The sequence below is a fragment of the Populus euphratica genome, unplaced genomic scaffold, assembly GCF_000495115.2.
Source record: "Populus euphratica unplaced genomic scaffold, PopEup_1.0 scaffold246.1, whole genome shotgun sequence".
NCBI lineage: Eukaryota > Viridiplantae > Streptophyta > Magnoliopsida > Malpighiales > Salicaceae > Populus > Populus euphratica.
This window is the reverse complement of record NW_011500126.1, coordinates 320,463-337,976: the sequence shown is the minus strand read 5'-3', so window position 1 is coordinate 337,976 and position 17,514 is coordinate 320,463. Positions and strand designations below refer to the sequence as shown.

Genomic DNA, 17,514 nt, shown 5'->3' with positions numbered 1-17,514 from the left:
TTATTTATACAAAAACCAACTATGAGGGGTGTAGCTCAATTAGTCTGAGTTTGTTCTTTAAAGATCATTAGTTTGAGTCTCACAAATATTAGAGTTATTGGAGGCTTATATAATTATTAATTTTAAACTCGTATGATTAATCGAGGTGCACACAAACTGATTCGAATACGTAAGTTAATCTAAAAAATTATAAAAAAAATCAAGTATTACATCAAATGATTAAATTAAAAATTTTGAATAATTAAAGAATATAATTTATTTTTATAACTATTTGATTGTGTGTGTGTTTTTAATTGGTTAATTGTAATGACACATTCAATTAATAAAGTTTGTTATTTTTAACGGGTATAATTTTGGGGAGTCTCTAATATTACTTATGGACCATACAATATTGCTTTTCGAATAGATATGACATGGAGGCGATGGATTACGAAGAAAGAATTAGAGAAGACAAACGGCTACAGTTAGAAACAGAAACACTGCAAGTAAGGCCTTAATGTGTGAACATTTTCATTAGCTTTCGTAATTGGGTGCTCCTTATGTCCTATCTTTAATGCGGTAGTTTTTGTTTTTGTTTTTGTTTTTTAAATATTTATGAGTGTATTTATTTTGAAAAAATATTAAAATATTTTTTTCTGATTTTAATATACTAATATTAAAAAAAATTTAAAAGATTATTTTAATATATTTTCAAATAAAAAATACTTTTAAAAAATAACCAATAATATAGTAATAATGCCTGCAATATTTTTCTATTTTGACTTAAGATAGTCACGGTTGCCCGTGATTAAGTTTCTGGTCTGTGGTGTAGTTTGTATACCCAGCTTATGCTGTCATGCTGCAACATCTACGTTCTATTGCATTGAAAAGCTTTAAGACTAAGCTGGAAAAGACGGTGAGGAGTCTGGAAAAGACGGTGAGGGAGAAACGAGGAGATGAATTTGAAGCTTTTGTTGATTCTTGTGGTCAGTCGAGCATGCTCGAATTTGAGAAAGGATGTGAAGGTTATGTAATGTTGTATATGCACATATTATCTGTTTCTTTTTTTTATTATTCTCTTAAAACTTGGGATAGTATTCTATATACTACTTTGTTGTATATTAATACCCTGCTCTCTATCAGATGCAACTATAAAAAAAAGGGTTAAAGGTTGGGTTGCTGCAGAAGTCAATGTCAAGGATAGACTCCGCGGGGAAATAGAGACACTCAAATCCGATAAGAAAGCCGAATATAAGGTAATTTCCTTGGTTCATGTATTAAAATCCATGCCAGCTTTCCCTTGTATCTTTGTGCCTTATAATGCATATCCGAGTTTGGCTAATAGGCACTTGTACGCATGGGCTTTGATAATTTTCTTTTTCTTTGTATAATTTTCCTTCTTATTTTCTTGCTTTCTTTCCTCTTTTTTTTATTTATTTTGTGCCCAGTTAGTTATTTTTTAAAAAAAATCTCGTTAAAATTCATCCCTCTTATTTTTCTACACCTTCTGTTTTTCAATATAATTTCTAGATCTTTGGAATTTTTAATTTCTTTAAATACTTCACCATGACGTTAATTTTCTTGTTTTGACTCAAAATCATCCAAAAACATATATTCAAGAATTTATGTTGCCTACTAAACACTTCCATACTGAGATAAATTAAGAAAATTATAAGATTCCTAATTTCATACTAAATATATTCATATAAAACATTATATATATTTTTTGAAATATTCTACTTAATAGTCACGTAATACTTGGTGTGTTCTTGTGAAGGCTGAAAAGAAGAAAATCAAGAAAGAAAAAATTAAGAAAGGACTCACTATGGGTGCGGGGGTCGTGGCGGGGTTAACGGTGGGGACGGCAATGATGGTGGTTAGTGATCCAATCACGGCAACTGCAACAGGGATGGGGGCGTCGGCTGCAACAATACAGTTAATTGATGTTGCGAGAGATGCTCGTCATGGAAGTAAAGTTGCGAAAGAGAGTTGTCATAAGCACCGGTCTTAATTGGTTCAAAAGAAAACTATTAGCTCGAAATAGTATACAGGTTTTTACTTCTTATTTTTTTTTAAAAAAAAAAAGAAAACTATTGAAAACCCAAATATATGCGTTAAATATTAGCAAACATCTGATCACTTCTTACAAGAATACGAGGAGGACCAGCCAAGTTCATTTCCTTATCGAGCCATCCTTGTGCCTGGATATCTCTTTCTTTATTTATTCTTCAATATTATTACCATACAGATTTTCAATAACGACTGGTTTATACTTTACTTCGATTGAATAATCACTACATGCAAATGAAATTTTCAATAACGCATTCGTCATGATTATATAGTTAAATGTTATTTATTTTAATTAAGTGATCTTGTTCATTTTCATTTTTTTGTTATTTGAACGCATCAAGTTTTATTATTTGAAGGTGTTAGTTTTTAAATTTTCTTATTATCAATTATTTTTAATTATATTATGCCAAATGCATGTTGACATTTGGTTATTAAATTTATACGTCAACAGGCTGATATTTTCACCTAGTGAACATTTTACTTTATTTCTAATCAACATGTTGACATATGGTTATTAAATTTATAAATGTTAATAAATTTTTAATTTTTTTATTTGAATGCATATACTTTAATTTATTAAACTATATATATTTATGTTGGATGTCGCCCATGATCCTTTTAATTTTGACAAAGTTCTAATGAATTTTATCAACTTATTATAAAGTCTAAAAATATAAGAAAAATATTATATATATATATAATACTATAAAATTAATGCTAAAACATGCCTAAATTTCTAGATTTTTGTTGTTGCATGAAAAGTTTTTTTTTGATGCAATATATCACAATGATGTTATAGTACTCTAGCACATGCAAACGAAAAGTTACTGCCGGTGTACATGAATTTTTTGTGTGCATGAATTTTTAATTTATTTCTAATTAAGTCTTTATATTTTTTATTTTTTTCCTATTTGAATGCATATGCTTTAATTTTTTTATTTAAGTGTATGTACTTTTTTTTATTTGAGCTTTTATACTCTTAAAAATTTCTCAATGAGTGCTATTAATATTGAAATTTGACAAATATCCACTTTCTATTTAAGTTTTGATTGAGTTATCGGTTTTGACTTAATTACTTAATTAATTAGTTTTTTTTTAAATCAAAATAATATTATTTTGATTTTAAAAAATCAACAGGTTTACAACCGGGTCTTAACTGAGTCTTACCAGGTCAACTTACAGGGTCACACCAGGTTTCTTTTTTTCCTATTTTTTCTCCAACCCGGTTCAATTCTAGTCTCGGGTCAGTCAAATCCTGGATCGACCCATTAGAACGGCCCGGATTTCAAAACTATAATTTTTTAATATAATTTCTACATCTTTGGAATTTTTAATATCTTTCTTTAAATACTTCACCATTAGATTGATTTTCTTGTTTTAACTCTTAATCATCCAAAAACATATATTCAAGAATTTATGTTGCCTACTGATTAAATTCTTGCATACTGAGATAAATTTAGAAAATTATGAGATTCGCAATTTCATACAAAATATATTCAAATAAAACATTATATATTTTTTTGAAGTATTCTACTTAATAGTCACGTAATACTTGGTGTTTTCTTATGAAGTCTGAAAGGAAGAAAATCAAGGAAGAAAAAATTAAGAAAGGAGTCACTACGGCTGCGGGGGTCGTGGGGGCGGCACTGACGCTGGTTAGTGATCCAGTCACGGCAGGTGCAACAGGGATAGGGGTATCGACTGCAACAATACAGCTAATTGATACCGCGCGTGATATTGTTCGTGGACTTTAGTTAATATTTAATGTACCAAATCTTAGAGTCTGCTCGTGTTGATTTCCAGCTTTGTTTAATCAAGTTTTTATGTTATATTATTTAAACATATGATTATATAAATGTTATTTTTTTAATTAAGTGTTCTTGTTCATTTTCATTTTTTTTAATTTGTTATTTGAATGCATCAAATTTTATTATTTAAAGGTATTAATTTTTAAATTTTCTTATTATCAATTTTTTTTATTAGATTATGCGAAATTGACATATGGTTATTAAATTTATCATCAAGATGCTGGTATTTTCACCTAGTGAACATTTTACTTTCCTTTTAATCTTTTGTATAGATGAACTATATTTTTAAAAATAAAAAATATTTATTTTCAGATAATATTTCTATTATGTGCAGCCTTGTATATTATTCATTTTTTATTTTATTTTATTCAATAAATTTAATATATTTGTCTATTTATATTATCGTTTGATTAAAAAAATATTTTAATAAATAAAAATTAGCAAACATAATCATATAAGTGTCTCATCTCGAGAGATTGAATATTCTTAGGCTAAATAATATAATAGCAACTGAGAGATGATTTGTTAATTTAATAAATATTTTTTATTTCTTGATTTTTCAAGTTTTATTTTTAAATATTGTTAATAAATTTATTTATTTATTAGAGTACGGAGTTCTTAATTTATTTAATGATTACATGCATGACCTTTTTTATTTGCATGTGAATTTTTTGAACTACAAAAATATATTGAAAAAACCTTAATATATAATTTGTTTTATGAAAAATAAAAATATTGGACCGCACGAGTCACGTAACCACTAGATTTATTTATAATTTATTAAAAAAATACATTATATCTCGTAGTTTTTGTCTAAATAAATGTTAGATTCTATCTTTTAATTTCTAAATTTGAACCCCTTCAAAAATAAAAAAATGAAAACACAAATTTAGATTACAACAAACCTCATGTACAAATGGAGATTCCTAAACTACCATTGTAGATCTTTCAAACAAATAGTAGTGGAGCTGATGGTTCAAACGGAATGAGACAGTGATAGTAACTCGAATAATGGATGATGTCACCTTTTAATGTAAATAGAAAATGCTAGTCACCTGGGCGCGCCCAAATTAAAAATGACTTGCATCTCACTTGGGATGAAAGTTCAAAGCAAGGGAACTAAGACACCTAATTTTAAGAAAACTTGAATATCCTAATTATGCTAAAAGAGTTTGAAGATTAGTTTAGAAAACCTCCATAATTGAGAATTGATGAGCTTGAAGTAGCTTTAGAAATACCTCTCAAAGGGATTTGAAAAACTTAGGTGAAAATTCCAGGATAAAAAAAAAAGGAAACTAAAGTGAAGATTGTATAAAAATTTGAGGACCGAAGTGTAAATCCCGTGACGCCTTAATCGGTGAAAGGAATCCATCAAGTCAAGATAGAGAGATTAAAAAAATAAAAATTCCATTTGACACTATTCAAATAATTAAGACTTGAATATATAGAGACCAACTTATTTTTCTTTTTCTTATGAATTTACCAACCAACGTGATTTGGCACATGGCACAATATTAAGAGTTAATATTGTGAAGATTAAACCAAGCCTTTGGCTGAAATCTACTCAGAAAAAACCAAAGAAAAAGACACGCTATGTTCAACCTCTACCAAACCAAATTATTATAAAATTTAACTGCCAAAAAAAATTGTATATAAATTGCACTTAGAAGGATTCAGTGGCAAGAGTAACATTTTCCTCCAGCATAATAATCAAATATGAGCACGTCTCTGTGTCAAACTGGTTTCACATAATAATCAATCAAATACGAGCAGGTTTCTCCAGAAGCCACCACTCTACTTAAACCAGAGGACTGCAAATCATTGTGGATGAATTTCACAGAAAAGATAAAGCCTATGGTGACCGGAGCTAGATCCCGCCAGGTATATTTTACTTTGATATCACATTACATGTTCATTTGGTAATTTGATTGCATTCACAATATCTGTTTGAATGTTTTTCTTACTAAAAACAAAAACTTAATTTATTAGAACATTCTCGGTTTATCATTTGCCATCCTCAATTTATATACCAATTAAAGTTCCTATACTTCTAAACTTAAGCACTGAAACCAAGAAAAAACTTTAAGCCGATTAAAGATTTTATGACGAGAAATTTATGCATCACTCGAAATGTAATACATGGTGTTTCCTTCAGGATGGTCACAGGAAAACTGGAAGCTATGCAGCTGCTGCTGCAGTAGCTGGGGTCGTGGTGGGGCTGCTGCGGCAGTAGCTGGGGCCGCCGCAGTGTTAAATGCAGGGGCTGCGACTTTCATGAGAGTGACGAGGCTGTGACAACAGTAATAATGACAAATCCACACATGGACAGTTTATATTTGTGTGCCCAATGATCAATGCAACATGTTATGGTGAAACTGATGAAAGAAGTTTGTTCGTAATTTGATAAGCGGTACTGGTAAAAACATCATCAGTTTCTACAAATGGTAATCAACATTAATGGTAAAAATATTTTAACTTTGTACAAATGGTAATCTTGCAAATCTCTCATCATAGATTAATGGAATTCAGTATTGTAGAGTAATATTCAATGGAGGTAGAAGGAGGGAACTTTTAATATGATATTTTCGGTAAGTAATTAATCTCCAACTTTCTTTGTATCTTGGTAATAAAGGCATAACTCTTATGAACAGAAAAGTTGCTGATCCATCTTTGGAAGACACGCACATGGTAAGAGGTTATGTTCAAGTATGCATATTGGTAATGCAGATTGCTTTTTCCATATTTTGTTCTTATGGATAATTTTTTATTCAGAACCAACCCCATAATATGATAATGTAAGCTCATTTGCTAGAACCCAGATAAGCCTTATCCAAGGAAAAGAAATGGGCCCAGACCAAAACATCTCATAACCCAACTGAAGAAACCCAGAGGCCTGTCAAGGCAGCCCAAGCTTCTTTAATACAAAAAACCAGACAAAAGGGTTTGTTTATATCCTTGACCCAAGAACAACTGGCGAAACGGATGTTAATATTGTGAAGATTAAGAAACCAAGTCTTTGGCAGAATCTACCCAGAAAGAACCAAAGAGATAAGACAGGGTTGCCAATTTAGAAAACATATGAATTGACTTAGAAAGATTCTGTCGAGCTCCATAGAATGGTAATGATTTTTTAAAAAAAATATTTGTGTTCGAGGACGGAGATTCTTCCAGGGTACAATTTGCATTGGAATATTACTTTTTTCTCCAACACTGTTATTCACACACGGTTGCCAATTTAGAAAACACACTAAATTAAAGCCAGTTGTTGCATAAAACAAGAGAAAAATTTAGATGCAATGAATCTGTTATTACCCTGTAACTTCCTAAATTTAGAAAAGACACCAAATTAGGCCTTTAAGCAGTAAATGCAATGAAGGAAAAGCTCCGCCTATCATTACCCTGTAACTTCCTCTGTTGAGAAAGACACTTGTTGTGCTTTTATAAGTGTAAACCATGGCGTGCATGCCTATCATTCTCGTGATGCTTTACATATCTATTGGGTTTGTAGGGTATTCAGTGAGCTGTAGAGATTAGTCGTGATGCGTGCAAGCTGATCCGGACACCCCATATAAATCAAAAAAAAAAATATAAACCTACTGTGTTGTTCATAGAGAGAGGGACCCGCATTTAGGGGGTGATTTTTAGAAAATAACAATAAAAATAATTCATAATAATGAACTTGAAGTGGCTTCAGAAATGCGTCTTCACAAAGGGATTTGAAAGATTTAGGTGGAAGTTCTAGCAAAAAATAATAATAATAATAATAATAATAATAATAAATAAATAAAATTCAAGTCAAGTTAAGACAAGTTTGTTAATTGGTAAAAGGAATCGAGCAAGTCAAGTCAAGAGAAAGAGATTAAAAAAATAAGAATCCCATCGGACATTATTAATTTGAGGACTGAAGTGCAAATCCCGTGACGAATTTAAATTTTGTTTTCTTATGAATTTATCGACCAACATGATGAAGTGCAAATCCCGTGACGAATTTAAATTTTGTTTTCTTATGAATTTATCGACCAGCATGATTGCAACCTATAAAATTTGTATATAAATTGACTTGGATGGATTCAGTCGCGGAGTAACATTTTTCTATTCACACGTGGATGGCTAACAAGTGCCAATTTAGATTCGGAACCCAACTTGACATCAGCTGGCACTAAATTATTCACTCACGGGTTAGATATAGTTTGTTTTTTTGTTTTAAAATATTTAAAAAATAAATTTATTTATTTATTATATAGACCTACAAATTCCCACGAAAGGGTTAAATTATGGAATAACATTTATGTCTCACTTTCATTCACTTGCGGTTGGGTAAACATACATCTAACAAATATAAAAATGAAGAACAAGTAACAATTATTGAGTATCTAGAATTAATTAGTTCAAGATAAAAATAAACTAGCTTAAATGCTTGGATATAATTCTAAAAATTTTTAATTTATATTAATAAAAATAATATCTACTCCGGTTAAACTTTCAATGGATCCACGGTGAAAATCTGAACAATTTCTTGATAGGGCAGGATCGAAATTGAAGTCCTTCTACAGAAACAAAAAATAAAATCTAATTGTAGGATTAAAATTGGAGCCAGTGGTTTTGGACAGGCAGGCCAATCCACTCGAACGCAAAGGAGTAGAGAGACTGCTCGTTCGGATTCCTCGCAAGATGCCTCGAATCGACAGGTGACTTTGCTTGAATTTTCAGAGCAGGCGTTCTCTCCTCAGTCAAACCCAATCCAAGTTGTGTGCCACTTGTCTAGTAAAACTGTACACAGCAGAATTCTAAGCCCTTATAGTCCTAGCTGTCAAGTCTACCTTAATAGTGTCCCCGTTTTTCCACATGGTGTGCGCTTGCAAAATCGAAAATCGAAAGCTGAGTTGTCTATAAAATCCCTTCCATCCCTTCTCTTCTCGTACGTAAAATTCTTGTTACTTAAACACAGTCTAAAGCTGTTGGGCTGAGTTATACAGTAATAATGGCGGAAGATTGTTGCAGTTTCCAACTCATTAGCGGTGCCGGTGTCTTAAACTTGAAAGGACTAGAAAACTTCACGAGGACCACTAACCTCGCACAGCGTCGTCTCTCTTATGCTGCTGTTGCAATTATTGGCCCCCAAAGTAGCGGTATACTTGCAAACTTTTTTCTCTTATGTACAATTAATAACAAGAGTCACATTTTCTTTTTCTTTTGTATCAATAGTGGTTAGATATTTGCTGTAGTGATCTGTACCGTATATGTGTGTTTATAGCACACTTAGCATGCAGAGAAAGCATGTAAATTGTTTAATTTGCCTTCTTTGGTGAACAGGGAAGAGCACCCTCTTGAATCAGCTCTTTCGGACAGATTTCACGATGATGGATGCATATGAAGGAAGGTTTGGTGTTTTTAATTTGTTTTATAAATGAGGATTCGTCTATATATTCTGGTTTTGCGCCATGATATGAAAGATGGTTTAATTAGCTAATATTTTCAGGGGTCAAACAACCCAGGGGATTTGGATTGGGAAGGGTATTGGTATTGAGCCTTTCACAATTGCCATCGATGTGGAGGGATCGGACAGCAGCGAAAGAGGCCAAGTATAAATTAATTAAGCTTGCTTTGCATCTAACATTACATGATTTTGTTGTACAGAAAAAATTCGATTGATTGTTTTAAATAATTAGCTGTGCTTAATCGCCAATGGTGATTTCTTTGTCTAGCCCCAAGTGTTCAAAAAGTTTGCTTTCGACTTTCTAAGATTGTACTTTAAAACTAGTATCTACATGTGGTCATTATGAAATAATCACAGTCTATTCTTATATATGTAGGAAGGTGTAACATAACTGATATGATGCCATGGCTTTAATTATTAGTAGCGACATATGGTCATTATGAATCATAAACTCTTAATTAAGCCTTTATTAAGTTGATTAATTTAGGTAGAGTTTTAATTGTAATAATTAAAATTCAATAAAATTATTCTCCGACTTGTGTTTCTATCAACAATATTGTTATTAGAGATTTAATAGCGAGTGTCAAATTAATTCCATATATTATAGCTACGGTACTGCAATTTAAAGATTAATTTTATGATATCTGCTTTCAGGACGGCACAACAACATTTGAAAAGCGAAGTGCTCTCTTTGCTTTGGCAATTGCTGACATTGTAATAATAAACATGTGAGTTTAATTATTCCTAATATTTTCGTATCCTTATTTCTAATTTGTGAATATCTTCCCCTTTATTTTTGCATCTAAAATAAAGCAAGATACTGGTAATTGGGACAGAAATTAAAATGAATATTACAATCAAGCTATTATAAGTTCCTCGCTTTTGTTTAAGCTCTCCTTTGCTGGTAATCAGCCACGACACATGCTGGAAAGTCAACGAATTCAAGAATCAACTCGTGTTGAATTATCTTTGTATACAGGTGGTGCCATGACATTGGTCGAGAACAAGCTGCCAGCAGACCCCTTTTGAAAACAGTTTTTGAGGTACTCTAACCATTTTCCTTTGAGCCTATTATAATAGAATCCGAAGGATGAATGACATCCCAATTACTGCTGTTTACATGCAGGCCATGACGCGTTTATTTGGCGCCCGCAAAACAACCTTGTTGTTTGTTCTACGCGACCAAACACCGGTAGTGTTTAATTTGTGCTCTGTCCCTAAACATAGATTTACATCGTTTAATTACATCTGTGTCTCTTAGTGTTAATCTGTCATATATTAATATATACGGGTGAATCTGTCTCTTCTGAGTGTTCATGCAGACTCCACTTGAACGTCTAAAACATATTCTGAGGCGAGATATTGATCAGGTGCGATATTGTTCATGTACTCTCCCTTGATCATTGTGAGACAATTGTTGTCAAATAATTCCTCTTAATTATGCATGTTCTTTACTCTTCTAAATTATACAGATATGGGCTGCAGCTGCTAAAACCAAGGCTCGGACTCTGGGTGATTTTTTTAATGTGGGTTGATTTCATCTTCCTTGTCTATTATATCATTATTATTATTATTATTATGGTTCTTTGATAAATGTTAATTAAAGCTTTGTCTTTCTGTTTTTATTATTAATATATCTTTTTCATTTATTGTTTTATGAAATTAAGGTGGAGATCATTGCTTTGCCTAACTTTGTATACGAGAAGGAGAGGTTTAATGAGCAGGTAAGTTTAAGTAGCTTTTTTTTGTTTTTCAGGGTGAGGAAGCATTATGTACAGATAAGGTATAAGTTGAGATCCATCGTAGGACGAGAAGCTAGAGAGAAAACTATTAGATTCACATTACTAGTGATCAGGAATTTACTTGAATTGTATATTAATTAAGTGCAAGCCTTAATTACCAAATTAAAAATGGTGTTTATGCCCAAATCGTACCACAGAACCCTTGGTGTCATTAAACCGAATCGTCTATATTAATTAAGTAAAAGCCTAATAATAATAATGTAAAGAGGAGGAGGAGTAGGAGGTTGTGTTATTCTCATTTTATAGATCTTTAATCCACTCTATATTCTAGTTTTTAATGCAAATATATCAAAATACTTGTAATTATATTTTTCACGAATGATGATAATTTTATTTTTCACAAATATTGACATTAAATGATAGCATTAAATTTATAACTAGTAATATAACTAATAGAAGTCTTGTTTTGTAATGAAGATATTTAAGTTTTATCATACTTTTAATAATCGCTTATCACCATACTTAATTTTTTGAAACATTTTTCTTTTTATTGTTAAATATTATTTTTATGATTTTAAATATTATATACCAATAAAATATTTACTTCATAACATATCATATGGTAATTAAAATTCTGAAAGCTTCAATTTATATACTTCTTATTTTTTATCTGAATTAATTTAAATTTTAGTAATTAGAAAATACTACAATAAATTTTTAAAATGTAAAAAAAAATCAATAAATTATACTAAAGATAAAAGGTAATTTAGTCTAAGAATAAATTTTATAATAGATGTTGCACATGTACAGTGTCAGAATAATTATTTTCTTGGGTGAAGATAATCCAGAACAATGTAACCGGAAAGAATAAGGAATAGAAATTTTTTATTTTTTTATCGATAGAAAAAAAATAATTTATATCTAGTATTTTGATTATTAAAAACTCTAACTAGTTTCAAAGTGATTTATATTAAAAAATGATGAATGGTTTTATATAACTTCTTAAAAGATTGAGTGGTTTCTTGATTCAAACCCTCAAATGATGTTTTTTGTCATGTATTTGACAGGTTGCTCTGCTGAGGCAGCGGTTCATCTCTCCGGGAGGTCTTGTTGGTGATAGGAAGGATGTTCAACCTGCTTCAGGGTTTCCCCTTCGTGCACAACAGATATGGAAAACCATTAAGGAAAACAAGGATCTGGATCTTCCTGCTTTGGAGGTTTATTGAAATGCTGACTTCTTTTGCAAAAAATATTCATTTTAATTAGATTTTCTTGTGTGAATATGTTTCTCCATTTTGTTTACCAGGTGATGGTTGCCACATTTCGATGTGAACAGATTGCCAAGGAGAAGCTCAGTAGCTTGAAATTGGATGGGGTATTTCTTTTTTCTTGGTTTCTTCTTTCAAATGTTACCGCACAACCTTGTTGTATAATTTATAGCACTCAATAATATCAAATTGATTTTATTCAGACTTGGTTGGCAATGAGTAAAGCTCTTAAATCCGGCCCCGTTTCAGAGTTCGGGAAAAAGCTCAGCTCTATTTTGGAAAGCTATCTTTCTCAGTAAGTTACATCTTACTGTAAAATGTTCATTAAAATTCAATATTATTTTTTAATATAGATATCAAACTCATGAAGATTTTTATTTATTTAAATCACTATAAATTTGAGAAGGCATGCTGAGGAAACAAATAAAAATAGTATATTTTGGATTGAAATTCAATCAATACAATTATTTATACAAAAATCAATCATAATAAGTGTACTTAACTGGTCAGATTCTGGATTTACTCTTTAAAGATCATCAATTCGAGTTTTGTAATTATCAGGACTGCTAAAAATTTATTTATATAATCATTAATTTTAATAAATTTATATGATTAGTTAAGGTATGTAAAAACTTACCCAAACATATACACTAATCTAAAAAAATTATAAAAAAATCAAGTATTACATCAAAGGATGAAATTAAGAATTTTAAATAATTAAATATTATAATTTATTTTTATAATTATTTGATTGTATTTTTATATATATGTTTTTAATTGGTTAATTGTAATGACACATTTTATTAATAAAGTTTGTTATGTTTAACGGATATAATTTAGGGGAGTCTCTAATATTACTTATGGACCATACAATATTGCTTTTTGAATAGATATGACAAGGAGGCGATGGATTATGAAGAAAGCATTAGAAAAGACAAACGGCAACGGTTAGAAACCGAAGCACTACAAGTAAGGCCTTAATGTGTGAACATTTTCCTTTTATGATTTTAATGTACTAATATTAAAAATTATTAAAAAAATTATTTTAATATATTTTTAAATAAAAATTATTTTTAAAAAACAACCAATAATATAGTAATAATGCCTGCAATATTTTTCTATTTTGACTTGAGATAGTCACGGTTGCCGGTGATTAAGTTTCTGGTCTGTGATGTAGTTTGTATACCCAGCTTATGCTGCCATGCTGCAACATCTACGTTGTGCTGCACTGAAGAGCTTTAAGACTAGGCTGGAAAAGACGGTGAAGGAGAAACGAGGAGCTGGATTTGAAGATTCTGTTGATAATTGTGGTTGGTACGGCATGCTCGAATTTGAGAGAGGATGTGAAGGTAATGTAACGTTGTATATGCACATATCATCTGTTTTTTTTGTTTTTTTATTCTCTTAAAACTTGGGATATTATATATATATATATATATAGAGAGAGAGAGAGAGAGAGACGCACACATACTACTTATTTATTTTGTTGCATATTAATACCCTGCTCTATATCAGATGCAACAATTAAAAAAAGGGTTAGTAGCTGGCTTGCTGAAAAAGTCAATGTCAAGGATAGACTTCGTGGGGACATAGAGACACTTAAATCCAATAAGAAAGTCGAATATAAGGTAATTTCCTTGGTATTAAAATCCATACCATCTTTCCCTTGTATCTTTGTGACTTATTGTAATTTAATTTTGGGTTCTTGTACAAACAAAAATAAATAAAAATATATACACATATATACTCAGAAGGGAAAAAAAAAGTAAAAAAAAAAATCAAAGCATCCAGAAAAAACTAAAAAATTAGTTGAATAATTTAAAAATACAAAGATTGAAATTTGACTATATATTTTATTCATTAAAAAGAAATTTGTTTATAAAAAAATCAATTTGAGAAAAAAATTCAAAATCAAATATTTATAAACTCAGTTAAATTTTATTAAATTTTATTAAAAAATTAATTGAATTTATACATGATATGGTTACAAGAAAATTTAATTTTAAAATTAAAAGAAATTACTGGTAAAAAAAAAACTATCTCTTTATATTTACTAAATAAATAATTATATTTTTTTCTGAAAAGTAAATAGACTACTGCAACACCGCACTGCATAAGGGCGACATGCCTAGTAATGCATATCCGAGTTTGGCTAAGAGGCACTTGTACGCCTAGTCCAGGCCGGCATAGGCTTTGATAAATTTCTTTTTCTTTCTATAATTTTCCTTTTTAAAAAAAATTTGTGCTCAGTTAGTTATTTAAAAAAAAAACAATCTTGTTAAGATTTATCCCTTTTCTTTTTCTACACCTTCCGTTTTTTTACATAGTTTTAACACCTAGTCGAATTCAAAATTCAAGTTTTAAGTTTTGATTGAGTTACCGGTTTTTGACCTAATTACTTAATTAATCTTTCCTTCTAATCAAGTCTTTATATTTTTTAAAAAAAATTTCTATTTGAATGCATATACTTTAATTTTTTTATTTAGATGTATGTAAATTTTTATTTTTTATTTTTGACCTAATTACTTAATTAATTAGTTTTTTTTAAATCAAAATAATATCATTTTAATAAAAAAAATCAATAAGTTTGCAACCGGGTCTTAACTAGTTGAAATTCGACAAATATCCACTTTCTAATCTTATATGGGTCAAACTTTATCAAATTAACATGACAAAAGGAAATGAACTAGACTAGACATATACATTTTCTATATTTGATGGACTCTTTTTTTTATAAAAAAAAACTCTATTGGTCATGGCATCTTTTATGAGCTTACTTTTTTCAGTTAAGATTGTTTCTAAATACTGTTTCTTAATATTGTATCAAAAACGTATTTGCCCAACATTCACAAGTTTACCCTTATTTTAATAAATATTTAAAAATTCAGTGCAAGTCAATAATAAGTTTATACAATTTTCAAATCAAAATTCATTTAATATAAAGTTTATTAGAAATAAAGAAAGCAATGTTTTCACTTTAAATTAGACAATTTTGGTTATAATATGTGTCAATTCATATATGTCAATCTTTCGATGTATGCTTGAAATTAAAAATTAGATGGGATAAAATATTTATAATACTTAAAGATTTGCCTTCAACTCAATATGTTAAATTCTTAAATTGAGATATATATATATATATATATATATATATATATACACACACTCACACAGACAGGGGATAAAGTATTTAAATTACTAAAAATTTATTATATTATATTTTTCATGGTCTATCTATAATATTTCTAATTCCAACACTAGTAAATATTTAACTATATATATTTTTTATTTTAATATTAATAAATATCAAGTAAAGAAAATATATAATATCCTTAATTTTAATGTTAATGAATATTAAAGTTCTGAATAATTTTTAATTTTAGTATTTATATTTATAATAACATTAGTAAATATCAATAACATTCTCAATTGAAGATGAGTGAAAGATAAGATTAGTGAATATGATATTCATGACTGCAACACAATAAAATAAACTTATTTGAATAAATAAAAGAAATTTATATATATATATATAGGATGTTGGCTTTTTAATTTTACAAAATCTCATTAGATTTTATAAATTTATTGTAAAATCTAAAAATAAAGGTAAAAAGTTTTTATATATACTTTTTATAAAAATGCTAAAAATTTAATGCTTAAACATTCAGAAGTTTCTAAATTTTTTTAATGAAAAGCAAAAATGTTTTTAAAACAATGTACACTCTGCCACATGCAAACAAAAAGAAAAATTAGTGTGCGCGCGCGCGCGGGCATTTTACTGCCATACCTGGGTAAAAACAAAGACTTTTTTTCTTCTTTTTTCGTGTGCCATGAATTAATGCATAATAAAAAATAAAATAACAAAGGGACCGATGGTATAATTATAAATGCATCGTATTAAGTTGGCCTTCATTTCAAAAGCCAATACTCGCAAAAAACTGCAGACCAGTTGCAACGATGAAGATCTGGTGATAATTTGATAACCGAAGCTACGTGGCGAAAACTTTCTTGATGGCTTAATCAAGTTGAAATCCAGTGGCAGAACACCCAAAACAAAGCCAAGTCTTCGACTGGTCTCTTGAGGTTCTTTTATCAGGCGAAAGTAATTTGTGCCTGTGGCCGGGGATGGGGCTGTCAAGTGATGGGAGTTTTTTTGAATGTCTGGTGGGTCGGGTCCGTAGTGTCTGTTGTGAGGGAAAGTTAAGATTCCCAGGATGGTTGTTTGCTGGAGTTATGAAGGAAAGCCAAAGTCCCTCTCCTCTGTCTTGCCCTGTTTTTCTCCCCCCATCTGTGTAGCCTCCTCTTCGCTTTTTATAGGGCCAATCTGCAATCCTTTTTTAAAAAAATACACCCGTCCCTTATCTCCTAGTATGGTAATCTTGTAGATGAAGATGACTACTGCTTGGATTTGCTCCGTGTTTGGTGGATTGAACACGCCAACAGTACTGCCGTTGTTGGATTGTTAGAGTCAAATTATCTTGGCGTCAGAGGAGAGTTGCGAGGGCGAGGAACAATGAAATGACTTATTGGTTTTGTGGCAGGCAATCTAGTGCAACATTTGGTTTGGGTTTGATGAGAAGATTGGGTTTAACAGAGGCCGTCGGAACGACGTCCTTCTGGGGGGTCATTCTTCAATTTGCCCCCTGAAGTTCTGATGTTTTGCAATCAAGCCCTTATCCTTGAAAATCTCTTTTTTTTTTTCAAATTTCGCCCCTGGATCTATGCAATTGGATCCTTGGTCTTCTGCGTAATTTATTAAATAGTCCTTGGTTTTAAATTTCTTCAATTCAGTCCTTAATTAACTTCTCAAACTTTTAATTCTTTCAAAAATATCCCTGATAAAATCGATTAACCCCCTTATAGTATCAGTGCCTATTCATTTTGGTCCCTGGAATTTTATTTCTAGCAATTTTTATCCAAATTAATCCTGAACTTTGATATTTCTCCAATTAAGCCCTTGATTGCATTAATTAAATTAATTCAAAGTTCAATTAAGTTCTTAAGCTTATCAATTCTTTTAATTTTTAGCCAAATTAACTTACAACTTCATAATTTCATCCTTAGTAGTAGTCCTCAAACTTTTAAGCCCCGTTTGTTTGCAGGAAAGTAGTTTTTTTTTTTTAAATAAATTCTGGAAAAGTGAATTATTTTCTGATATTTGGTAGTGTAATGGAAAATAAGTTGGAAAACACTTTCCTGTGTTTGGTTAT

General features: G+C 30.2%; 1 protein-coding gene and 1 long non-coding RNA gene across 2 annotated transcripts; both read left to right on the top strand.

The window, feature by feature from the left end:
• The first annotated feature begins 5,619 nt into the window (after positions 1-5,619).
• LOC105110275 (uncharacterized) lies at positions 5,620-6,336 on the top strand. The gene is made up of 2 exons (XR_839442.1): positions 5,620-5,738; positions 6,013-6,336. It is a non-coding gene; the product is annotated as an uncharacterized LOC105110275 (long non-coding RNA).
• Positions 6,337-8,677: 2,341 nt separating this feature from the next.
• LOC105110277 (protein ROOT HAIR DEFECTIVE 3 homolog 2-like) lies at positions 8,678-14,037 on the top strand. The gene is made up of 15 exons (XM_011005255.1): positions 8,678-8,986; positions 9,171-9,237; positions 9,337-9,439; positions 9,949-10,022; positions 10,274-10,337; positions 10,421-10,486; positions 10,617-10,664; positions 10,767-10,820; positions 10,962-11,018; positions 12,104-12,253; positions 12,343-12,411; positions 12,508-12,599; positions 13,195-13,273; positions 13,482-13,653; positions 13,820-14,037. The coding sequence occupies exons 1-15, from the start codon at positions 8,839-8,841 to the stop codon at positions 14,029-14,031; spliced, it is 1,455 nt and encodes a 484-aa protein (XP_011003557.1). The 5' UTR covers positions 8,678-8,838; the 3' UTR covers positions 14,032-14,037.
• Positions 14,038-17,514: the final 3,477 nt, after the last annotated feature.

Coding starts and splice junctions, on each gene's coding strand:
- LOC105110277 (XM_011005255.1), top strand. CDS start 8,839: ATGGCGGAAGATTGTTGCAGTTTCCAACTCATTAGCGGTGCCGGTGTC. Junction 10,023..10,273: donor GACATTGTAATAATAAACAT/GTGAGTTTAATT, acceptor CTTTGTATACAG/GTGGTGCCATGACATTGGTC. Junction 10,338..10,420: donor TTTTGAAAACAGTTTTTGAG/GTACTCTAACCA, acceptor GTTTACATGCAG/GCCATGACGCGTTTATTTGG.